A 22,239-nucleotide genomic window follows, 5' to 3' on the forward strand; every position below is an offset into this window, starting at 1 on the left:
CTGACTCACCATGGCAATTGTTGGTGACCTGAATCCTCCTCAGTGAATACCTCCATCTCAAATCTTCTCATTTATAGCAGGCACCAAGGAAAGAACAGACTCACAAAGACTATAGGCCCTACTCTCATATCAATTCTCCTTGCAACCCCAGGAAAGAGGTATAGACTGCTTTATTTGCATGATTCAGAAATACAATCTCCCGTGGAATGAAAGTTTTCCAATAGAAAATATTCAAATTTCTTTCAGGGAGTTGTGTCAGAAGTGGCATTGCTGCAATGTGTATTCCGCGCTCCTTTCTGCAAGCACGTATTTATGGACAGCTCCCTGTGAACAGTGGAAGATACAGCAATGCATAAATACAAAGCATATTTTTTCCCAAGGAGCTTCCATTCTAATGGAAAAGATGCACATCCCCAAGATGTGATTTTTTTCATGCCAGCGGTTGGAGCTTTGCTTTCTGCATTGGGGCTGGGTCCAAATGATTTCTAACATCTGCAGGAGGACGTGATCCACTCAGCCTCAGAGAAGGATGTCAACTAAATTGCAGATTTACCTCTGTGAGCAGCGAACTGTTCTTCTATATGTACATATTTTACATGCAAACACACTTCTCATTATAATATCGTCCACTTGACTCAGTAGCCTTCTCTCATCCTACTTCTGCTCCAGATGTTTGAGACTTTGCAAAATGTGAGGTTGCTATCTGAAAAAGCAATGTCCTCCCTGCTCCCTAAGTGGATTACTAAGAAAAACCTATACAACAGCATCCTTTCTTAACTGAGCTCCATGGCCCATTCATGTTAGAATCAACTGAGAAGAATCTCTTGGGGTTTCCATAAACTGAGAACCACACCCAGGAAAACAGATTCCTGAGTGAACCTGAGCAGATGACAGCATGAGGATTATCTGACAAGAAGAACAAGAAGGTTAAAGAGACCTTTTCTCTGAAAGTGAATAAGCTCATTGCATATTGAATTGTACCACGGAAAACAAATGTATTTATGTACCCTGTAAGTGATAGCTGCAGAAAACTATGGAGGTGGTAGTGGGTTGTCCTGAAAGATGTTTTGGGGAGAAATTGGTTCTGTGAATTAAACTGTGAATCACCGCATCACTGATGAGGTCCATTGGCTAAGAAACGTAAAAGAGAAAACCTGGATAGGAAATGCATGAGTTGCAAAACAAATCTTTTAGTACAGAAAATTGACCTTATTAAAGGTCATCAAAGAGTTCCTGAAAAAGACACGAGAGCCTTCTATTAATTCTGTGGGAAGCACCCCAAAATATAAATAGAAAAAAAAATTGCTCAAAATGGAGAAAGAACAATGGACCAAACTCTTCTGGGCTAAACAAACAGACAAGCTCCAGTATTGGGCACTCTGCTTCTTTATTTGAAAATTAGTACTTACAAATTTCTAAACAAACAGAGGTCCAATTTTGACTTCTAAGAAATATAAATCAGACTGAGTCGCCGTTAAACTATTATACGGTGAAATATGAAAGCAACAGCATGATGTATTGGCACTTGAGATCTGCATTACTGAAATGGGTTTTAAGAGATGGCAAGGAGAGACCAAGCACTTGAGAAATCAACAGGAAATAGGTTGTACTATTTTTGCATAGTAGTGTCAAGAAACACAGAATGATTTAAGGGACTTTTAAGTATAAAACAACCAGAATTAATACAATAAAAAGGAAGATGGTACAGGATCAAGTGCTGCATATAGCCACAGGGAAAAGGTGACTTTACTATCATGGTTTTAAATAGACTGAATTAAGATCAGTGATAACACTCCAGGAGGTTATATGAACAAACAAGATCGCTGCCACTTAAATATCTGTCTAAACTAACCTTTTTAATAGATTTGAAAGGGATAACACCTACTGCATCAAGGACACTGGAGTGTGTCACAGGAGGGCATAAGCTGTATTTCTGTTTCTAATATTTGTTTGTAACTTTCATAATGCCTCAGAAGTCACTTAAATGCTGAGTCTCAATTTCCTTATTTGGAATACGTGGATAAAAAGTCCAATTTCTTATTCCACACAAGAAGCTGTGGGTTTCAAATGCAATCATCAAAAAGCCTCATTTATTACATATTTTATATGCTGTTATTATCTTTTTAGTAATAACTAACATTCGAAATCTCATATAGTCATCTCACGGTTCTTTAATTGACTGCTACTGTATGTGTAATACATCTGTGGCTTTTATACATTTATTCATTTTTCAGTTTTTATCCTGGCTAACTGGATGTTTTTCTTAGTTCATCCATTTAGCAAATAGTTACTGAACATTTACTATGCCGAGTCCTAGAGTAGGACTGGCTGGTGTAGAGCCAGCCAGTAGTAGAGCTGGTGTTGCAACAGTGAACATATTCTGTCTTCATGGATCCCCCAATCTGAAGGAAAAGAAAGAGATCAAGCAACTCATCCCACATGTACAGATATACTTACAAACTAAACTGTAAGTGGAGCGTGAAAGGGCAGGGCTTGTACAGCAGTGTTCAACAGTGAGATCTAAATTAGGCTACTGGTTGGGGACCACAGTTTCAAGAAAATGAAACTTACTCTGAGTAAATGCCCACCTTTGTAAATGTCGAGGGTCAGGAGGGAAGGAGAAGGTGGGGAAGGGGAAGTGAGGAGAGGTAGGAGAATGGAGACTAGGGAGGGTGGGGTGGAGGCAGCAGGATGGAAATGGGAGAAGTCCACAGATCATCTTGACTCTGGGAAAGCTTGGTTCTAGGTTTCATTGGCACGAGTCTACTTTGGTTTCATCCTTATCTCTAGGACATAGCAAATGGTCCTCATATTGGTTTTTACTCCTAAAGGAATGCCTTCTGGCTTTCCAGTTACAAGCACTGAGGAGGGCACTTGACGAGGTGAGCACTGGGTATTATACTATATGTCGGCGAATCGACTTCAATAAAAAAATTTATATATATAAATATAATTAATTATATTTATAATATAAATATATTATATCAAACATTATATTATAATATAATTATAAATTATTATAACAAATATAAATGAGTTATAATTTATAAATTATAAATATAACTATAATAACTATTAACTATAATATAACTATAATATAACTATTTTATAATTTATATTTTTTTATTTTTTTATTTTATAATTTATAAATATAACTATAATATATAGTTATATTATAAATATAAATTATTATATTATAAGTATAATTATATTATATTATACTTTTATAATATATTATATTTATAATATAATTATATATAAATATATAATTTATATAAATTAAAAATATATATATTTATATATATATAAAATTGGAGGTAGCACCCTCAAGAGGCAGTTACTCAGAGCAGTTGTGAGGATCCTGGCAGAGTTATTAGGATATCTGTCAGTAAATTGTGCTTTCTCAATAAAATAAAAAGCCCAAGATATTTAACAAGTCCCTCTAGATTGGCAGGACTCTATTTTTTTCCAAAGGTGTTCCTCCAGGCACTAGATAGATGCTGAAGTCTTTAGCACCTGACCTCTCCCATCCTGCTTTCATCTGGGCTCCTTGGTATCGCATCTTGGGCACGTGTGATTCCCAAATCAGCCAAGGACTAAAGGAGAGTTTCTGTGCAGGAGTTGAGGCCTTCCCTCTCTGACCCCTTTCTTTTCAGGATTCCACCCTCAATTTTTAACCACTCTGGCAACCTTGAACTTTGAACTCGGCTTCCTCAGCCCAGTAAAATCTGGCTGCTTTCTGCCTGAGTATTATGATGTCTGAAAACTGGGATGTGTTTTTAAGAAAAAGTCAGTTAAATGTGGATCTCCCAGAGCTTCCTTTCCTTCTTTCAAGAATCAAATCTTGTCAAGTTTCATCCTGTTTTGAATTGAAGGAGGTTTTCTTAAGTATATTTTTTCCCCCAGGGATTACAACTACAGCAAGCTAGCCCAACAAAAATGATTCTGCTAGGACTGGTACTGAAAAGCAAATCATCTTTTCATTAACTTTTATAATCACTGACTTGGTCTATTAATTTATCTAGGATTGCAAGGTGGGAATATGCTAATTCTATTATTCCCTCTTTATTTATTACCTGGAGTACACCTTGAAAGAGAAATTCTCTGACTTCTATTTGGTTACTTTGAAGTACAGATCACATGGGAAAGGTATGATAAATTCTTTATGTTTCCCTTCATTTATCAATTTTCAAAATAATGAGTTGGTTCCTTCATATCTCTCATAGGTAACCAATTAGATTTTCATTTTTTAGTACTGTCATGAACCTTTTCACTTAAACATATTTAATATGTGGCAAAACTCTTGTTACTATCCTTCCTGATGCTATAAGATTTCCATTTTTGGTCAGTGAGAGCCTGCTCACTTGAGAGCCTGCTGAGTTCTTGTGACATAATCCCAGCGGGTTTCATAGTTTCCTTTTTTTCTGATATTTAAGAGCTAACCTTATTTTAATTTTACTATAACCTCACTTATCAGATTAAAATCTTAAGACTACAAATTTAACAAAGAATTAGAATTTATCCTCCTTGATTTTTAGGCCAACCAGAAATCTACCTACTTTTTAAACATTTGGCAAAAAAAAAAAAAAATAGGATTCCTCAGCTACAGTATTAGCTGATCAATAATCTGAGTGCAGGGACTGTATTTAATTCACCTTGGTCAAGTATTTAGCAGTTAACATGTGGGAGTTGCTTAATAAATATGCATTGAATTCAATTATAACTATTATTTAGAGTAAATCCAAAAAGTTTACTGCTTTTCATTTCTCCCCCTAACTGGACATGTGGTATAAGAAACCAGTCCTGAAGAGACACAAGACAATGATTCAGTTCTCAGTGTTAGAACTTACACTTCTCAGGCTGCTTTCCTGCATTTCCTATTAATATGTTTTCCAAACTGAAGTCTACTGATAGAAGTCACTCCAGCTTTCAATATTTTTTACATTATAAAATGCATATTTTCATTTTTTTAAGTTGACATGAGTTTTGTAATTGTTGACTTACTTCCATTTGTTAAACAGAATCCACTGTTTTCTCTTAAACAGTCTGGATTTAAGCAAATAAACATAACAGTTTCTATATTCTACATAGTTTCTATACTTCTATATATCTCTTCTCTTCTAGTCTTCTCATTTGAAAGATGTCTGATCTTTCATGGGCTGCACATGCTTCTGGTTTGGCAGGAAAAGCCCTCCTGAGGCTCACCAACCCTGCCTCCCTTCGTTCATTCACCTACTCAGAAGACTCAGAACAAAGAAGGAACATCTGACTACAATACGGTATAATGCATGCAGAAAAGCTCTTCCAGGAGCAGATGAAAGTGTCCTCTTACCCAAAAGTGGGGTGTCAGGGAAGTTCTCAGAGACAGTGATTTCTCTGCTGAGAAAAGGTGATTAGTGAAAGACTTATCTCAGTGGAGAAATGAAGGCTGCACGTGTGGTGATTGCCCTGGGCACTGTGCAAAGATCCCAAGTCTAGAAACATCATGAAATCATGGCATGTTGAAGAAATGAAAATGGTTCTATATGGCTAGATAGCTGGATGCTCTTACTGTGCTGAGGATGAGGAAAGGAGGATTGGGGTCACAAAATGAGGACATTTACATAACAACTACATGAAAGGAGCTTCAGATTTACACTAAGGGTAGTTGTTGCAGCAATTCATCCACAATTAAATTTTTTTTTAATTTTTATTTATTTATGATAGTCACACAGAGAGAGAGAGGGAGGGAGAGTCACAGGCAGAGGGAGAAGCAGGCTCCATGCACCGGGAGCCCGACATGGGATTCGATCCCGGGTCTCCAGGATCACGCCCTGGGCCAAAGGCAGGCGCTAAACCGCTGCACCACCCAGGGATCCCAATCCACAATTAAATAATAACATCTCCTGTGGCTTCACTGCCACTTCCGAAGGACATCTCAGACACAGTCATTTCCACTCAGTCTTGTACCCTTTCTCTCTGCCTCTGTTTACCATTGTTTACTTTCTTTTGGGACATTTCATAGAGTGGTATTTCTTTACTGTCAAACATTTTCTCTTCTTTTTCTTTCTTCCACAAGTTATTTCCTTACCTACATCTCTTGTTTAGTTCTATAAACATGTTTCATGGCTGCTATGGCCAAGACATCTGAAATTTATACTTTCTCTTTGAACCCATAAAATTTAGCTTCTACTACTCTCATTACTCAGGAAACAACTTCCAAGTTTCCCAACATAAAAGTAGAACATGCTCTTTGATATGGATTTTCCATTCACTTGATGTTCCTTCGTAACAAGTTACTGGCCTAACTCACCCGGACAGAGGGTAATAAAATTATGTGTGGCTCTCACAATAGCCACCGTCCCTGCAATATTCATAGGAGCAGCTTTTGCACCTATAACTTCGGTGAACACACACATAAGACACAAGGGGGGCCCAGCATACAAATGCATGATCCCTGAAAAACAATGTAAAGAACCCACTTTGGTTATGATAGAAGTGCATCTCTCCTTTTCAGAGACAGGAGTAGTTGTCCAAACACAGCACTTTATACTTCTATTCTTAAGAGTAATGCAGTACGTAGAAACTTATGATTTAATAACAATGATATTCATATAGGTTTCAATTATATACCTTCGACTGAGAGGGTTTAGAGTTCCAACCTTTTGTATTCCCTAGGCATGCATTCAACGAGTCAGCAATGGAATTATCTCCCGTGTGCCCTTTTGGAGCTCATTCATTCTCTCTCCACTGGCCCTCCTAGCAAACGGCACCACTTTCCAGATGCTTATTCCAATCTTATAACGCAAGGATCCTCCCATGTAATCACTAAGTTCCCTTCATTCAACATCCTCAGTATATTTGAGTCTGATTTGACTCAAGAGAACCCTCTCTCCTGATTGCTGGTCCTCTGGTACGAGGTTCCACTGTCACTTGCACACATGAGATCAGAGACCTCCCAATTGAGCTGCCACCTCCAATGTGTGTGCCCTTTCAGCCTAAATGACCATTCTCAAATACAAACCATCCTCCAAGCAATTCTCTTCTCTCGATGAGGGTATGCCCCTTCTCCTGTTTGGACTAACCTCCAAGGCTCCCATGTGAAAATATCTGCATTTTAGTTTCAAACCTCTTGCTATGAACATTTATACTAATCTCAATTTATCAATCACTTTATTCCTCTTATCCTACACTCATGATACAGTGTTTTACATTGAGTCTGTAGAATTCTTATGACATTGCCTCTTCTGACCTGTAGGGTCAAACATTCCATGTTAGTTGCCATAAATGGTTCTGTTTTTACATGAACTCATGCACACAACCCACAACCCAGATCTCCCTTTCTCTCACTTAAGTTAACAAGCAAGCTGAGAGCCAGCTCTGTAGGGTCATCATAGATCCCCCTGCTGAACGTTATACATAGTAGTCTTGTGGGTTACCTTGGCAACAGGTACATTGCTGACTTGGCTTTTACTGAACATCAGTACTATCAATTTTGTCTTGATTTTTGTAACTTTGTGGCATTTTAAATAATGTTGCATTTGTGCCTTGTGTAGAGTGAAAGGACTGTATTGAATAAACCTAGAATTAAGATGCAAAAAAATTATATATAATAATAATTCCCATTAAGAAATAGCCATTATTTTAGAATTTATCCCTACACCCAATACCTAGTAGAGTTCTCTTTCACCAAGTGTCAATAAATACTTAAAAGGTGAATGCATGTATGATTCATATAGATGTGTCAAGAGCACAGGCTTTGGAAAGTAACGGATGTGAATTTAAATCTTAGATCTAACACATGCAATCTGTGTAATTCTGGACAAAGTTCTTAATTTCTCTAAGGTTCACTCTATCCCACATCAAGAGACTTGAAGCATCCTGGTATACACCACTCTTAAGTGAGTGGCTCAGGCAAAGCCCAAGAGTCACATTAAGTTGGTGTAAGTGCCATGGACACACAGGCCAGTGGGGCGCATGCAGTCCTCCAGGCCTTCACAAGAGGTTCACTTAACTGCCAGCATGGAGAGGTAGTCTGTGACTGTGATCCAGGAGGGAAACCCTGACCACTTCTAACACCACCTCTCCTTTTTATATAGAGTTTAGGAGAATGGCCTTATATATCTGAAGAAAATCCAGGCTGATCTTTGATCTGGGCCGTTCAGGGGAATTGCAGACAAAATCCTGCAGCTTTGTTCTTGTGCTGATAGCACCTGCAGCTCTTCCTTCTGAGGACAAGGAAGCTAGTGGTGCCACCTATTTCTGTTCCAGGCAACCCAGAGCAAGCCACAGGGCTCGTTCAACAGACAGTTCTGTCCCTCTCCTCTTACTCCTGAATAAAATGGTAATATTCAAGCTATTCATACTTCACTGTATTGTTAGGACTCAATCAGAAAATGCCTAGAAAGGAAACAACTGATACATATTAACTATTTAATATATGATGGTTACATACAATCATGCTTTAGTAAATTCATATTCTGCAAGGCTGATGCTAAGAACAGGTGGAAAATAGAAGTATAACCCAAGAACTGAAGTCCATTTGATCAAAGACTCTCCCATAAAGCACTGACACCTGACCTATCTTGAGGTTATTTTAGGTTGTCTACGAGAGTATTTTTCCATTGTTATGTTTTTCTCTTATCCCATATTATACAACAGTCATTTTACAATGAGTCCTGTCGTACCCTTTAACAGGGTTTAATTTAAAGTGTTTGAATTTAAAGTCTTATTGGCCGTCGGAAAAGCTACTTCAACAGTGGATCAGTGAGAAGTGGTGGCTGGTTAAATGCGTGGACAGCGAACTCACTGCAAGAGAAAGCAGCTGAAGCCACAGGAAAAAGACGGTTTCCTAGGGTTGCAGATCAATGAAAGCAGAGGGAGATTTGAGTCATCATGAAGCGCGTGGCAGAGAGAACACAGAGGAACCTATTCCTCAGCAGTCACGACCATGGGGACATCATGAGTGGTGCCTTAGTTTTGGAAGAACAGTGTCAACAGTCTTGTTCAACTAATGTTGAATTTACATCCTAGATTGGATGTGTATTAAGTATGTATGACTGGGAAAATTGCTTAATATTTCTAAGACTCTATTAGATGGGTTGATTTTTAGGATTAAGTTAGAAAGTCTATAAAAACTATATCTGACAGAGTAAAGTGCTCAAAAACTGTTAGCTATTTTTGTACTGTGATAAATATTTTGCAAGGTAGATGCTCTAAGTAGAGAATGGAACTATAAATAGGAACCACTTGAAATATGTTTTGCTAATTATCCACTGTGTAGCACAGGCTTTGCTAAACTCTATGATCCAAAGACAAATGAGACCGACTGCCTTGGTTCTGCGTTCCAGAACTGCAATTCAAGGTGGCATATTTTTTTTTAAAGGATGATTTTATTCAAATGGATCATTGCAAAGGAGGAGCTAATACATAATAGGAGCAGCTCAGCTAAACTGTTGAGGCCAAGAGAAGAAGTGGGAAGACTAAGAGTAAGCTGCCCAATTCATCTCTGTGATTTAACAGCTGGAGGGAGCCTGAGTCTGTACTTGGGTTCAGTATGCAGACCTGGCTGTGAACCCAGCTCAGTCACTTCCTATCAGTGTGGCTTATGCAAGCCATCCTCCCTGAACTTTTAGCCTCCTCATTTTCAAAGTGGGAGAATGCAACAGTTATCTAATAATATTTACCTGGACTTTTAAAAAAATTATAAACTAACTGTGAATATAATGCTAGACATATAGTAAGTACTCAAGAAAACGTTGCTATTTCTAATACTATTGGGGCACCTGGGTGGCTCAGTGATTGAGCATCTGCCTTTGGCTCAGGTCATGTTCCCGGGGTCCTGGGATTGAGTCTGACATCGAGCTTCATGCAGGGAGCCTGCTTCTCCCTCTGCTTATGTTTCTGAATCTCTTTCTCTCTGTGTCTCATGAATAAATTTTAAAAATCTCTAAAAAAATACTTTTAATATTAGTGTAATTGCTATTATTAGTAGTACTATTGATATCATACTATGATCACTATTCTGTAGGCCCTGGTGAGAACAGAAGGCTGATCAGTTACCTTTGATGGTGGAGGAGTGTGCCGAGAACATCACCAATCTTTGCAAGGAGACCTGCAGTCTGTACAACATGGTCTGTCTGACACAGTTTAGATAACATCAACAAATTACCTGCCCTCTCTGTGACATGCCTTCCCTTCATGCCAATAAAGTGAACCAGAACCTAACTTGATTTACATCAAAAAGTGATGAAATACGTGTGGAAAAGAAGCTTTAGTGGCTAAAAAAATTAAACGTTTACTAGAAGAACAGTCACAGGCTCTTTTCTGGATTCTTCTGTGTGCTAGGTGTGAGACACCAGGCAAATTACTGAATCTCTCCAAACCTCAGACTGTTTATCTGATAATTGTAGATCATATTAACTAACTCATTGTTCTAGAATAAAAGAGCAAATAACAGGATAATGTGGCTTGAGGTAGGCTATCAATAACTCTTAGGCCCCTGCCCCACAAAAAGATATAATAAAATACTTCATTAAGAGGAGACGAAGTGAAATCTGTGGTTTCTACCATTTTTTATGTGAAAGTATTTCAAACACATTTTATATTTTGGCAGAGGTCTTTATCTTTCCTATGAATTTATGCTGAAGGCACAGCACGTTTATAAGTGAGTTACACGGCATATTATTTTTAGGCTAGAGAGACATTCTTTGGTGTCCTAACATTTGACTGGTTAATGGAACACTATATCTTTTATTAAACTCAGAATGCCTAAGTGAAACATCATCAACTATAGCCCATGGGGGGAAAAACTCTAATATTTGAAATCAGGGTCTAGTTAATAATATTAAATTTGGATAAATAGATTCACATATGTCTATAAACAGGTATCTGTATCTATCTATCTCCGTATGGATCAATCTATCTATAAAATGCTTCCATTTCTGACTTAAAATATAAAGCTAAATGTTAAAGTCAATATTGCCATGTATGGGCAGAAAAAAGCTTTCTACAAAAATCATTCCTGTTTTTATATCTCTTTACATAGCTATAAAGTCAACTTCAGCATGCAGGTTGGCTTTCAAAACATCTCCTTTGATACCTATGTCAGTGTGTTAGATAAACACTTACTGTATGCACATCCGAACACCTCGATCCGCATTCCAATTCTGCCCCTGGGGTTCCACTCTAAAGGGATGAAGCGCAGAAATCGGGCTTTGATAGAAGGCTGAAGTCTGTAGTACACAACACTGTCTGCATTTGCATTTCCTGAAAAGCCCTGAAAGAAAAGGGAGAAGGAAATCAATGCACCTGGAGAATATCCGTTTCACTCTGTGACCTAGAAACATCCATGGGCAATGTCTGACTTCCTTTCTTTACTGTAAAAATGGCTACTTTCTTCAAGAAAATCGTATTTTTATATACCCAGTTACATAATAATGTCCCTCCATCCGTAGGAGATACAATTGCTCAGGCTTTTCTTTATATTGAGAGTAGTTGAAATTCCACCTTCCCACTAAACCAGCTTTCAACAATGACACCCTCAATAAACTTTGTTTCTATAAAGTTCAAATTAAACTTAAAAGGTATTAACATTGTAAACGGCACCAAAAAAATTGAGAAAATCCTCTTCCAGGATTCAAGAAGCAGGATCTGATTCAGCAAAGAAGCTGCCCCCATCACTGATGAATGATAAAAGTTAGGACATGTTTCTCTAGTTTCATTTTCTCCTCTTATTAACATAAACAAAAGTACCTCCCAACGCTCTATTCAGAGCACTCTGATAATAGGCTGTTCCAACTTCACAGTACTGCCAGGCATGTTAGGAACTGCTTCACATCAAAGTTATTTAATAAAACAATAATAAAACAAAAGCACCCGTATTAAAAAAATTGTTAAGGGAAATTGGAAGCAATAATAATTTGGAAAGACCTGTAATTGGACTTACAGACTCTAGAATTTGAAAGCTAGAAAGACCTTGAGAATGATGCTCTGCTAGCACAAAGTGCAGATGAGGAATTAAAGGTCAGAAGGGTAGAAAACTGGGGCACCTGAGTGGTTCAGTAGGTTAAGCAGCTGCCTTTCGGCTCAAGTCCTGGGATTGAGATCTAGGGTAGGCTCTCTGCTCTGCAGGGAGTCTGCTTCTCCCTCTCAAATAAGTAACTAAAATCTTTAAAAAAAAAAAAATGAGAGAGAGAAAGAAAAAAGAAAGCTCTTGGTAGGTGTGCTGAGCATGACTGGACTAGCGTATAAGGTCAACCTCATGTAGGCTGCACAAGGCAAAGGCAAACACACTTGTAATATCCCTACACAGGGAGTCTACTTATTTACCTGTTTTTCTTTCTAGTTCACAAATACCTCTTTACCAGCATTTACCAAACATATTTTTTTAAAAGAGTCAAATTAATTTTATTTGACTCCCCTTATCAACCAATTCTCTAGTTCCTGCCACCACCCACCACTACTCCATATACCCAATTCTCAAGCTCAAGCACCACAGGCAGTTCTGAGAGACCCTCCAAACTATACCCAAAGTCTGGGCATGTGTCTTCATCTCACCAATGACCACCCAGTTCCACAAGGCATCCCTCACCCAAACTACCTCAGGGACCTTCTCCTTACTTTTTTGATCTCCTGTTCTCTATGACCATCCCAATTCACAGCCCTAATCTCTACCCCCTGAGCAGTCAGGAAAAATTTTAAAGGTAAATTAAACCGGGCCACCTCTCCCCTACTGCCATTGTTTCATTTACCACTTAGATCAAAATCCAAGCTCCTTATCAAACATATAGTCTTTGACAACACCCTCCATTACGCTTTCATTACATTGTCCAGCCTGGAACAACCAAGCGCTGCCCTGCATAGGGCTTTTGCATCAGCTGTCCATACTGCTCTGAAGGTTCTCTGCACAGGCAGCTCCTCTTGCCATTTCAGGCCTTGCTCAGGATATTACCACCTAAGTCAGACTCTTTCTAGTCAGTGTACCTGGCATACCCCCTGCGTCTTATCTTCCCATTTTATTTTCATCATATTACTCATAATTTGGATAGCACAAAGTAATGAGGTCCTCTTTCCTTTGATTATTGTTTATTGGTTTATCTTATCCCACTAGAAGACCGGCTCCATCAAAGCAAGGACCTCTGGGGGCCTCCATCCATAGTACCTGGGACATGGCTCGGCTCATAGTGGTTCACAATAAAATATTTGTCAGACATGTACCTTTGGGAAAGATTGAACTTAAAAACAAAACAAAGTTCAAAAGGTTTCTCAATTACAGAACCTCTCTCAGCATGTTGAATGTGAATGTACGAACGTGTACTACATCTCCCATGACAGATAGTTATCCAGTATGGTTTAAACTATTAGGCCCAAACTCCTAGCTACTGTTTCCTACAACATAAATAGGAAAATACTGTTTAAGCCCACAGATATTTTAACTCTGGTAACCAGACCCTTCTAGAAAGCTCCATTCTTCCCACTAGTCAAAATTTTATACTCTGGGCACTGGGGTGCACGTGCATGTACATGAGTGTTCATCAGCCCTCCAAAGCAGGGGAATGTGCATACAGGGTTGAGGCCATCAGCATTCAATCCTAATCAGACCCTCTTACATTTTGACTCTATTTTTCTGGGTGCCACTGGCAGGCTAATTGTGATTTCTTTCAGTGAACAGCTGGATGATGAATTAGATAACCGTCCAAAAGATCTCACATTTTCCCAACATTAATGTACATTCACAGATTTAGATAGATGCCACTATGATGATCTCAACATCTTAAAGGATTAGGAGAAAAGATGCAAAGTGGTAGTGGCAACAGACACGTAAGTGCAATGAGGAGGTCTACAAATGGCAATCTTTTACATTTTACCTGATCGATTTATGAGTTATTTAAAATTCAAGAACATAAAGAAGAAATATAAGGTGCTTAGCTTATAAGTGTAATAAAAATATCTTCGCACATTCAAAATTTTAAGCAGTTTTTTCTTACAAAGGACAAGGGAACTTGTGAGGTGGGGGGTAGGGATTTTTAGCACATTCCAGTCATACTTGGGATTTTTAAAAATAAACATGTATTGATTTTATAATAATTAGTAAAATGAAGTAAAATGTAGACATGGGAAGTGACAAAGTAGGCAGAGCATCATTTTGTAATGCTCTGGATACCTTCAATAGCTTTCTAGTATTAATGTCATCGGGGGAATATGTACATTACTATTAATTATTATCTAACTAAACAATAATATTTGTCTTATCTTGCTCCCCATGTTGAAATATTTTCAATACATGAGATAACAACAAAGATTTTGCTGTGAAATTCTGTATTTCAGAATGCTAGTGAATGAGGCACAGGGTTAATGTTACATTACCTTATAAATGAAAAGTTCTAGGTATACTATCAGGTTTCAAATGTATTTCCTTTGCCTAAGAGGTATTCCTCAATTGGCTATGAAGATTTTTTTCATACCATCACAATTAATAAAAGTATTTAGAGGTGCCTGGGTGGCTCAATCACTTAAGTGTCCAACTCTTGATTTCAGCTCAGGTCCTGATCTCAGGGTTGTGGGATCCATCCATATACCAGGCTCCATCCTTAGTGGAGAGTCTGCTTGAGATTTTCTTTCTCCCTCTCCCTTTGTCCCTCTCCCCGCATCCCCTGTTCACTTTCTCTCTAAATAAATAAACACATCTTTAAAACAATGAAATAAATTTTTAAGAAAAGAACATATGGATTTCAATTGTTCTTTTAAAAACATAATTTTACTATGTGGATATTTGTCTCCCCTTTTATTATAGATTCAGAACTTTGGTGTCTGTCACAATCACTTGAGGAGCTGTTTAAAAATGCAATTTCTAGACCCTGCACCTCATGCACTAAAACTGTGAGTGAGACCCTGGAACCTGCATTTCTAATGCATGATGCCAAGCCAATCTGTACTTTTGGTCTTCAGCTGGCTTTGAAAATTTTTCTAGCTTGTTAGTAAACCATGCTCTTTACCCCTTCTTGCATTACTGCAAAACTTTTCAGAGAAGGAAAAGATTTTAGGAGAGGGGTTCATTGGGGCTAACTTCCAAAAAGAGAAACAAGTAGCAAATGAGTTCTGTGTTATCAATCTAAAGATCTTCAGTGTGCAACTCTGTGTCTTGGCATCAGTACAGAAGAAATATATTACGCAGCTGTAATATTTCCATGAACCCTGTGAAGTAGTCATTTTGATACCTACTTTAAAGCTGAGGATAATGAAAATTATAGAGGTTGTGTGCCTAAAGCCACACAGCTAAGAAGTAGCAGAGTAAAGATTTAATCCCAGGCTTTTCTGACTCCAGAGCACATAATTTAGCTAGACTATCAACAGGCCTCACTCTAACAGAATATGAAAGCAAACAACTCACCCGAGAGGAAGCTTGATATTTTATTAGAGGCTCCCTCTGATTTTTCTTATAATTTACATTTAAAATCTTGAACACATTGAGAGTAATGCAACTTAGATGATTGCTGAACATAGCTCTACCAGTTAACTTCTATAGACAAAAGGGTTGCTCTAAAAGCTTAACATTTTCTCAAACTTATTGAAGTAGAATAAAAATAAAAGAAAAATGTTCGATAATCAATAGAACTCTTGCATAAAATGATAACCTCCTAATAGATGGAAAATGTAAAAGAATATACCTGTATTTTATCAAATGTATGAAATATCTACAAGAGGAAGTAAGGTGATGTGTCTTATGTGACAAAAATCAAAAGGCCTTAATTTTTCTTTTCTTTGAGGCTTGATGATTTTCAAACTCAATGAGGTATTATTCATAGATGATTTAGAAATGTATTCTAACCAGGATAATTTATGGAGTCAATGAATTAAAGTTTTTCACAAGGTTTTCAGTATTTCTATAATGATTCTAAAGTTTATGAAGAGATGTAATAGCATTAATATATTTTATAAATATTAATTGAGCAACTCATCTATAAAAGTCAAGATGCATAAAGGAAAATGCCCATATGGCAGTTCATAAGGGGATCCAAAACACTTCTGTAATAAATCAGAAACATGGGACCACTTACATGTAGCTATACAGCAGGCTATGTAATTACATCAAAATTGGTTTTGCTCCCATCAAAATGAACAGCAATACTAATATAAATTCAACATGACAAGCAGGCAAACATGCAAATCCCCTGACCTCTCTGTTATGAGAATTCATGTGACTTACATATGACCTATTTCCAAATATAACTCATTTGGACACAATCAGCTAACATGCAGACACTAAATGCACATAACATCATTCTGTCTAATGGAAGTCAGCCCTTTGTTTTATGATGTTGGTTATAAATATTTACCAAGTGTGTCAGTGTACCTCCCAAGAGGTTGTCTTGTCTTAAAAACCCACAAATGCAAAAGAAAAGTGAAGAAAAAAATATGAACTCCTGAAAAGTGAGGAACTTGCTAACATAAATCCAAATAAGAATAACTTTTAAACATACGTTGAACAAGACTATTGTAACTATATGTATAAATGCAGATTCTCTCTTAAGTAACAGTGAATGTCATTCATTTTTTGTAATAAAGAAATAGCAATGAGAGTACAGAAAGCATATTACACAGGTTTGTTCTGTGTATATGATAAATCTTGAATTTCAAAACAAAAATATAGAATTTTATTCAAATAAAATCAGTTTCTACCACCCCTCTCTGAAAATATTCACTATCTTTAAAATACTTGTTTGAAGGGATACCAAATTACTGGCAAGATATCAGTAAGGTCTCCTGTCTTGGCCATTTTATTAGAATCTGTGGAGACACCAAGTTGTAAAGTACACTGTTTTAGCCCTTTTAGCATAGAAAGGTTTCAATTCTCAAGATGGCAAGATCAAATGGCAAGAGTGAAAAAGCACATGAAAGATACAACCTTGGCTATAGTTCGTAACTATTGTTCAGAGACAGCAATAAATTGTTTTATGGAAGATACGTGGACAGGTCATTACATTTAAATTTATATTAGGATAATATATGTCCAGTTTTCTGGAAGACTAAGGTTTTATTGAGATAAAAAATAACTTCTAGATTAAAAAAATAATCATATTATGGTAGTGGTCCTACCACTACCAATTTCCTAGTCAGGAAATTCTGAACAATCCTGCTAGAAAAGCTGTACACAATGAAAAACAAGGAATGAAGTGCTAAAAGACAATAAAACATAGAATGTCCAAGATCTGGGAGAAAAAGAAAACTTAAGGAAGTGGACCGTACCTATGAGACCCTTTACTTTCTCTGAAGTAAATCTTTCTGAAGAGAATCTTCAGAAGCATCTGAGCAGATCTTTTTACAATTTCAGAGGGTTAAAGACAAAACTTTAGTTCTAAGCTTCCACACGTTCTATATCAGAAATCTGAGGGTCTCCAGCTTAGGATACAGGGTAAGTCAGAGATAAACAACTCCCTACATGGACTAAAATCCAACTTCCTGTTTTCTCAATAATATTCAGTCTAGTGCTCATTTCTACCTGCAGAAACAAATGTAGTCACACTCTGTAGACAGGTAATCCTTCTAAGTCAAAAATTGTTCATTTTTCATACATGATGTCCTACACAAATGGAAAGTAATAAAGCAGTGATGAAATCTGTTTCTAAAGGGAAATTCAGAGACATGGGATGCGGAAGATGGTAAAGTTAGTTAAGGGTTAGACTTTTGGTCTCAGCTCAGGTCATTATGAGAGATGTCATGAGATTGAGTCCTGTGTCAGGCTCCATGCTCAGCATGGAGTCTGCTTGAGATTCCCTCTCCCTCTCCCTCTACCCCTCCTGTTCATGCTCTCTCTCTCAAATAAATAAATAAATCTTAAAAAAAAAAGTTAAATTTAGAGTCTTGGACGCACAGACACATATATTAGCAAATAAGAAAAGCATCAGCCCTGTATTTTTTTTTTATCAGCCCTGTATTTAAAGAGCTTGGACATCATTATTGTTCTCTTAAACAACAAAGCTGAACAGACCTAAAATCGATGACCTTTCTTAGACCTATCAGAACACTGAGTTTACATGCACTATGGACTGGACTGCATCCCTCCAAAATTTATGCTGAGGCTCTAATCTCAACATGATGATATTTGAAAGTGGGTCCTTTGGGAAGTAACTAGATTTAGTTGAAGTCATGAGGGTGGAGCCCCCTTGATGGGATTAATATCATAATGATGAGAAGAAAGACCAGAGCCAGGTGAGGACAGAGTAAGAAGGCTGATATTTGCAAGCCAGGAAGTGGGCTCTCACCAGGAACTGAATCAGCCAGCAACTTATCGTGGACTTTCCAAATTCCACAACTGTGAAAAATAAATGTCTACTGTTTAAGCAATCCAGACTACAGTATTTTGTGACAGCAGCCTATGCTGAATAAACTACCCTGAAATCTGGAGAAACAAGACCATCCAAAGAGTCAGAGCCAAGATCTGTTTACCTAGAATGGAAGTCACTGGTGCCATAAACTGATGGGGTTGCTTATGCAGTAATATTGGAGAGCCAAAGGCAGAGGCTCAACCACTGAGCCACCCAGGCATCCTCAGTCAGCTGATCTTAAAGGAGGAAGATTATTCTGAGTTATTCCAGAAGGCCCAGAAGGCAGTAGTATTGATAAACTGACCAAGGCTGAGTGTGGGCTGGCAAGACAGAGAGAAATTCTTGAGGACCACAGTCTTAGAGGGCTCCCATATTTCTGTGAACTTGATTTCAAGGAACCTTTCCATGCTCTCTGTGAAGATCAGAAAAAGATTCCCTCTTAGCTCTGGCAAGGAAAGAAGATAATCATTGCAAATATGTCCAGAGTGTTCTGTACAACAAAGGCTTACTGTCCAGGAAAAAAGACTTTGCCAGAGCCTCATCCCAATTAGGAAAGAACATTCTCCCATCCTAGTTTCCTTACTCTCCCTGTTCCACCTATGAGAATAAACAGGCATTAGGAGTCAGTAGCCAGGAAAAGAAGTAAAGGGAAGGAGGGAAACAAACTATACCTCTAGAGAAACTCTGGTGAAGGTCACAGTCCCAAGACAGAGGCCTACTAAAAACACTGACATTTAGCTAGAATATTATAGAATTATAGAATATTCTCATATCATATCAACATACCAATAGAACTCCAGTATAAAAACACTGCATAACAGCTGAAAGAACTTCAAACACAGACTACCTCTGAAGAGGACCCCAAAGTCAAGAGGAGAGGCAAAAACAAGAGTACTAGATGAATCTGAAGCCTCTAACATCTACAGTACCTAAAGCCAACATTAAATACAGTCTAATTCCTTGCCAGATAAATAAAAATCCTCACACAAAAAAATATACTCATTTCAGTTTCCATTATTGGATACAACACGTTCAGATTTCAGAAGAAATGGAAAGGAATGCCAAAAGGCGAGAAAAAAACACATTCTGCAGAGGCAAAACATCATCAGAATCAGTCTTTACATATATCTCAGATTTTGGAACAATCAGACTAGAAATTTAAAACAACTGTGATTAATATGCTAAGGGTTCTAATGGGACAAGTGGACAGAATGCAAGAAAAACAGAAAGATGAACCTCTGAGAAAGAACTTAAGGGATATATCAGAAATCAAAAACACTGTGTCAGAGATGGAGAATGTCTTTGATGGGCACATAGATAAATTCAACACAATCAAGGAAAGAATCAGTGAACTTGAAGATAAGAAAATGCAAGCTTCCTAAACTATAATGCAAAAAGAAAAAAGCAGAAGAGAATATCCAAGAACTGGGGATAACTGCAAAAGTTGTAACATATGCATAAGTGGAATACCAGAAGATAAAGAAAGAATAGAGTGAAGAAATATTTGACTAACGGTCAACAACTCTCCAAAATTAATAGCAGACACCAAAGTAGACCCAGGAATTTCAAAGAGTAACAAGCAGGTTAGAAATCAAAATAAACTCTATACTGAGTCATAACATAGTCATATATACAATGGAATATTACTCATCCATTAGAAACGACAAATACTTCAAATTTGCTTCAATGTGGATAGAACTGGAGGGTATTATGCTAAGTGAAGTAAATCGATCGGAGAAGGACAAACATTACATGGTTTCACTCACATGGGGAATATTAAAAATAGTGAAAGGGATTATAGGGGAAAGGAGAGAAAATGAGTGGGAAAAATCAGAGAGGGTGACAAAACATGAGAGACTCCTAACTCTGGGAAATGAACAAGGGGTAGGGGAAGAGGAGGTGGACAGGGGGATGGGGTGACTGGGTGACAGGCACTGAGAGGGGCACTTGACGGGATGAGCACTGGGTGTTATACTATATGTTGGCCAATTGAACTCCAATAAAAAAAAATAGACAAAAAAAATGAAGATGGACTTTGATAGGTAAGATCAGTCACTAAAATTTTTTAAAATATATCAATATAGAAAAAAAGTATATCAATATGGAAAGAGATAAAACTGAGCAATACAAAATGCTCAAATTCAGAGAACACAGTAAAAAGGGGAAGCAAGAGAAAAAGGCAAAACAGTTACGAACATGGCAGATATTAATCCAAATATATCAATAATCATTTAAAAAGTGAATGGTGTGAATACATTAAAAGACAGATTGTCAGAGTATAAAGAATGATGAGAAACTATATGTTATCTACAAGAAATCCCCTTTGAATATAAAGATTAAAATACATTATTAGAAGGACAGAGAGAGATAAATCATGCTAATGTCAAAAATCCAAAAATAGTAAAATTAAAACCACCATATGAATAAAATAGTAATTAGCAAAAGTGTAATGTGCATATAGGAACAGTTTAAGAATTGGGAGCGTTCAAACCAAAACTGCTCTGAAGCTTAGAGATGGGACATTATAGGATGGCTTATAAAGTGAAAATGAGGAAGCTATTTAATCTTTACAATGATTCATTATTACAAAGGGGGTTTCCAGATGGCAGGAGATTGATTAAAAGTGGTTATCTTCTACCATTTTTAGAAAGAGGACTTAAGTTTCACTTATGTTCATGAAATATGCTAGATTTAATTTTGCTTATGGGGCTTAAATGGTTTTGTCTGCTCAGGGAATTTTCAAGTTCGGTTTTCATTTTGTATTTCAGCCTAACACTAACACAGATCTAAAAAAAGCTGGAGTGGTCATATTAATTTCAAACAAAGCAGCCTGTGCAACAAGAAAGATTTATCAGAGATAAACAGGCACATTGCATAATGACAAAGCAATCAATTTTCCAACATGGTATAACATTCCTCTGCGTGTAGCACAGAACAAGAAAGGGTCAAAATACATGAGGCAAATACTGATAGAACTGCAGGAAGAAATAGACAAATCCATTATTATAGTTGGAGTAGTTGATACATCAAAAAGACAGAAAAACAGTAAGACTATAGAAGACCTGTATATCAGTATTAGTCAACTAGATCAAATTGACATTTCAGAATATTCCATACAACACAGCTAAAACAGTCCTCTCAAAATCATATGAAACATTTACGAAGACGGACTGCATTATAGGCCCTAAAACATATGCTCACAAGTTTAAAAGAAATTGTAAACTGTACAATGTATGCTCTCAAACCACAATAGGATTAAACTAGAAACAAAGTAAATGATTAAAAAAAAAAGGCTTTGAAAGGACATTGAAATTAATGCAACCCTCGCTAAACTGATCAAAGAAAAGAAGACACAGAAATAACCGATACCAGGAATTCAAAAGAGCATCCTACTATGATCCCATACAAATTAGATCATAAGAGGTTACTTTGAATTGGTTTCGAAAATAAGTGAGCAAATTCTAAACAAATAGCAACTTGCCAAAACAGATGAAAAATAGGAAAATCTCAGTTGCCTCTCTGTTGGCAAAATTAAATCTGTAATTAAAAAATGTTCACATCTGGAAAATACCAGACTCTGATGTCCTTCCTTGTGAATTTTTCTAAACATTTAAGGACAAAATAACACCGATCTTATACAAACACCTTCAAAAAGTAGAAAAACAGAATGCTTCCTAATTTGTTCTGTGAGGCTAGCCTAACCCTGATATCAAAATCTGACAATGAACTTTCAAGAAGGAAAATAAAAGCCAATCTCATTCATAAATAAGATCCAACTACCTTTAAAAAATAGTTGCAAAATTATTATAGAACATAGAAATAAAAGGTTTCATAGATCATAATAGCTTCATCAAGTTTTTTCCAGGAACATAAGGACTGCTTAATATTTAAAAATCTTTCAAAGTTATTAATCAAATGGAAGAAAATATGATCT

General features: G+C 37.0%; 1 protein-coding gene across 1 annotated transcript in view; it reads right to left on the reverse strand.

Annotated features, from left to right (window-relative positions):
* The window catches only part of CNTNAP4 (contactin associated protein family member 4), a 241,176-nt gene that overhangs the window by 106,296 nt on the left and 112,641 nt on the right, over positions 1-22,239 (reverse strand). The window contains exon 4 of the mRNA XM_038538261.1: positions 11,110-11,257. Coding sequence (XP_038394189.1) covers positions 11,110-11,257 — 148 coding nt within the window. The remainder of the gene's footprint in view (positions 1-11,109; positions 11,258-22,239) is intronic.

The sequence above is a fragment of the Canis lupus genome, chromosome 5 (genome assembly GCF_011100685.1).
Source record: "Canis lupus familiaris isolate Mischka breed German Shepherd chromosome 5, alternate assembly UU_Cfam_GSD_1.0, whole genome shotgun sequence".
In the NCBI taxonomy this organism is placed as follows: domain Eukaryota; kingdom Metazoa; phylum Chordata; class Mammalia; order Carnivora; family Canidae; genus Canis; species Canis lupus.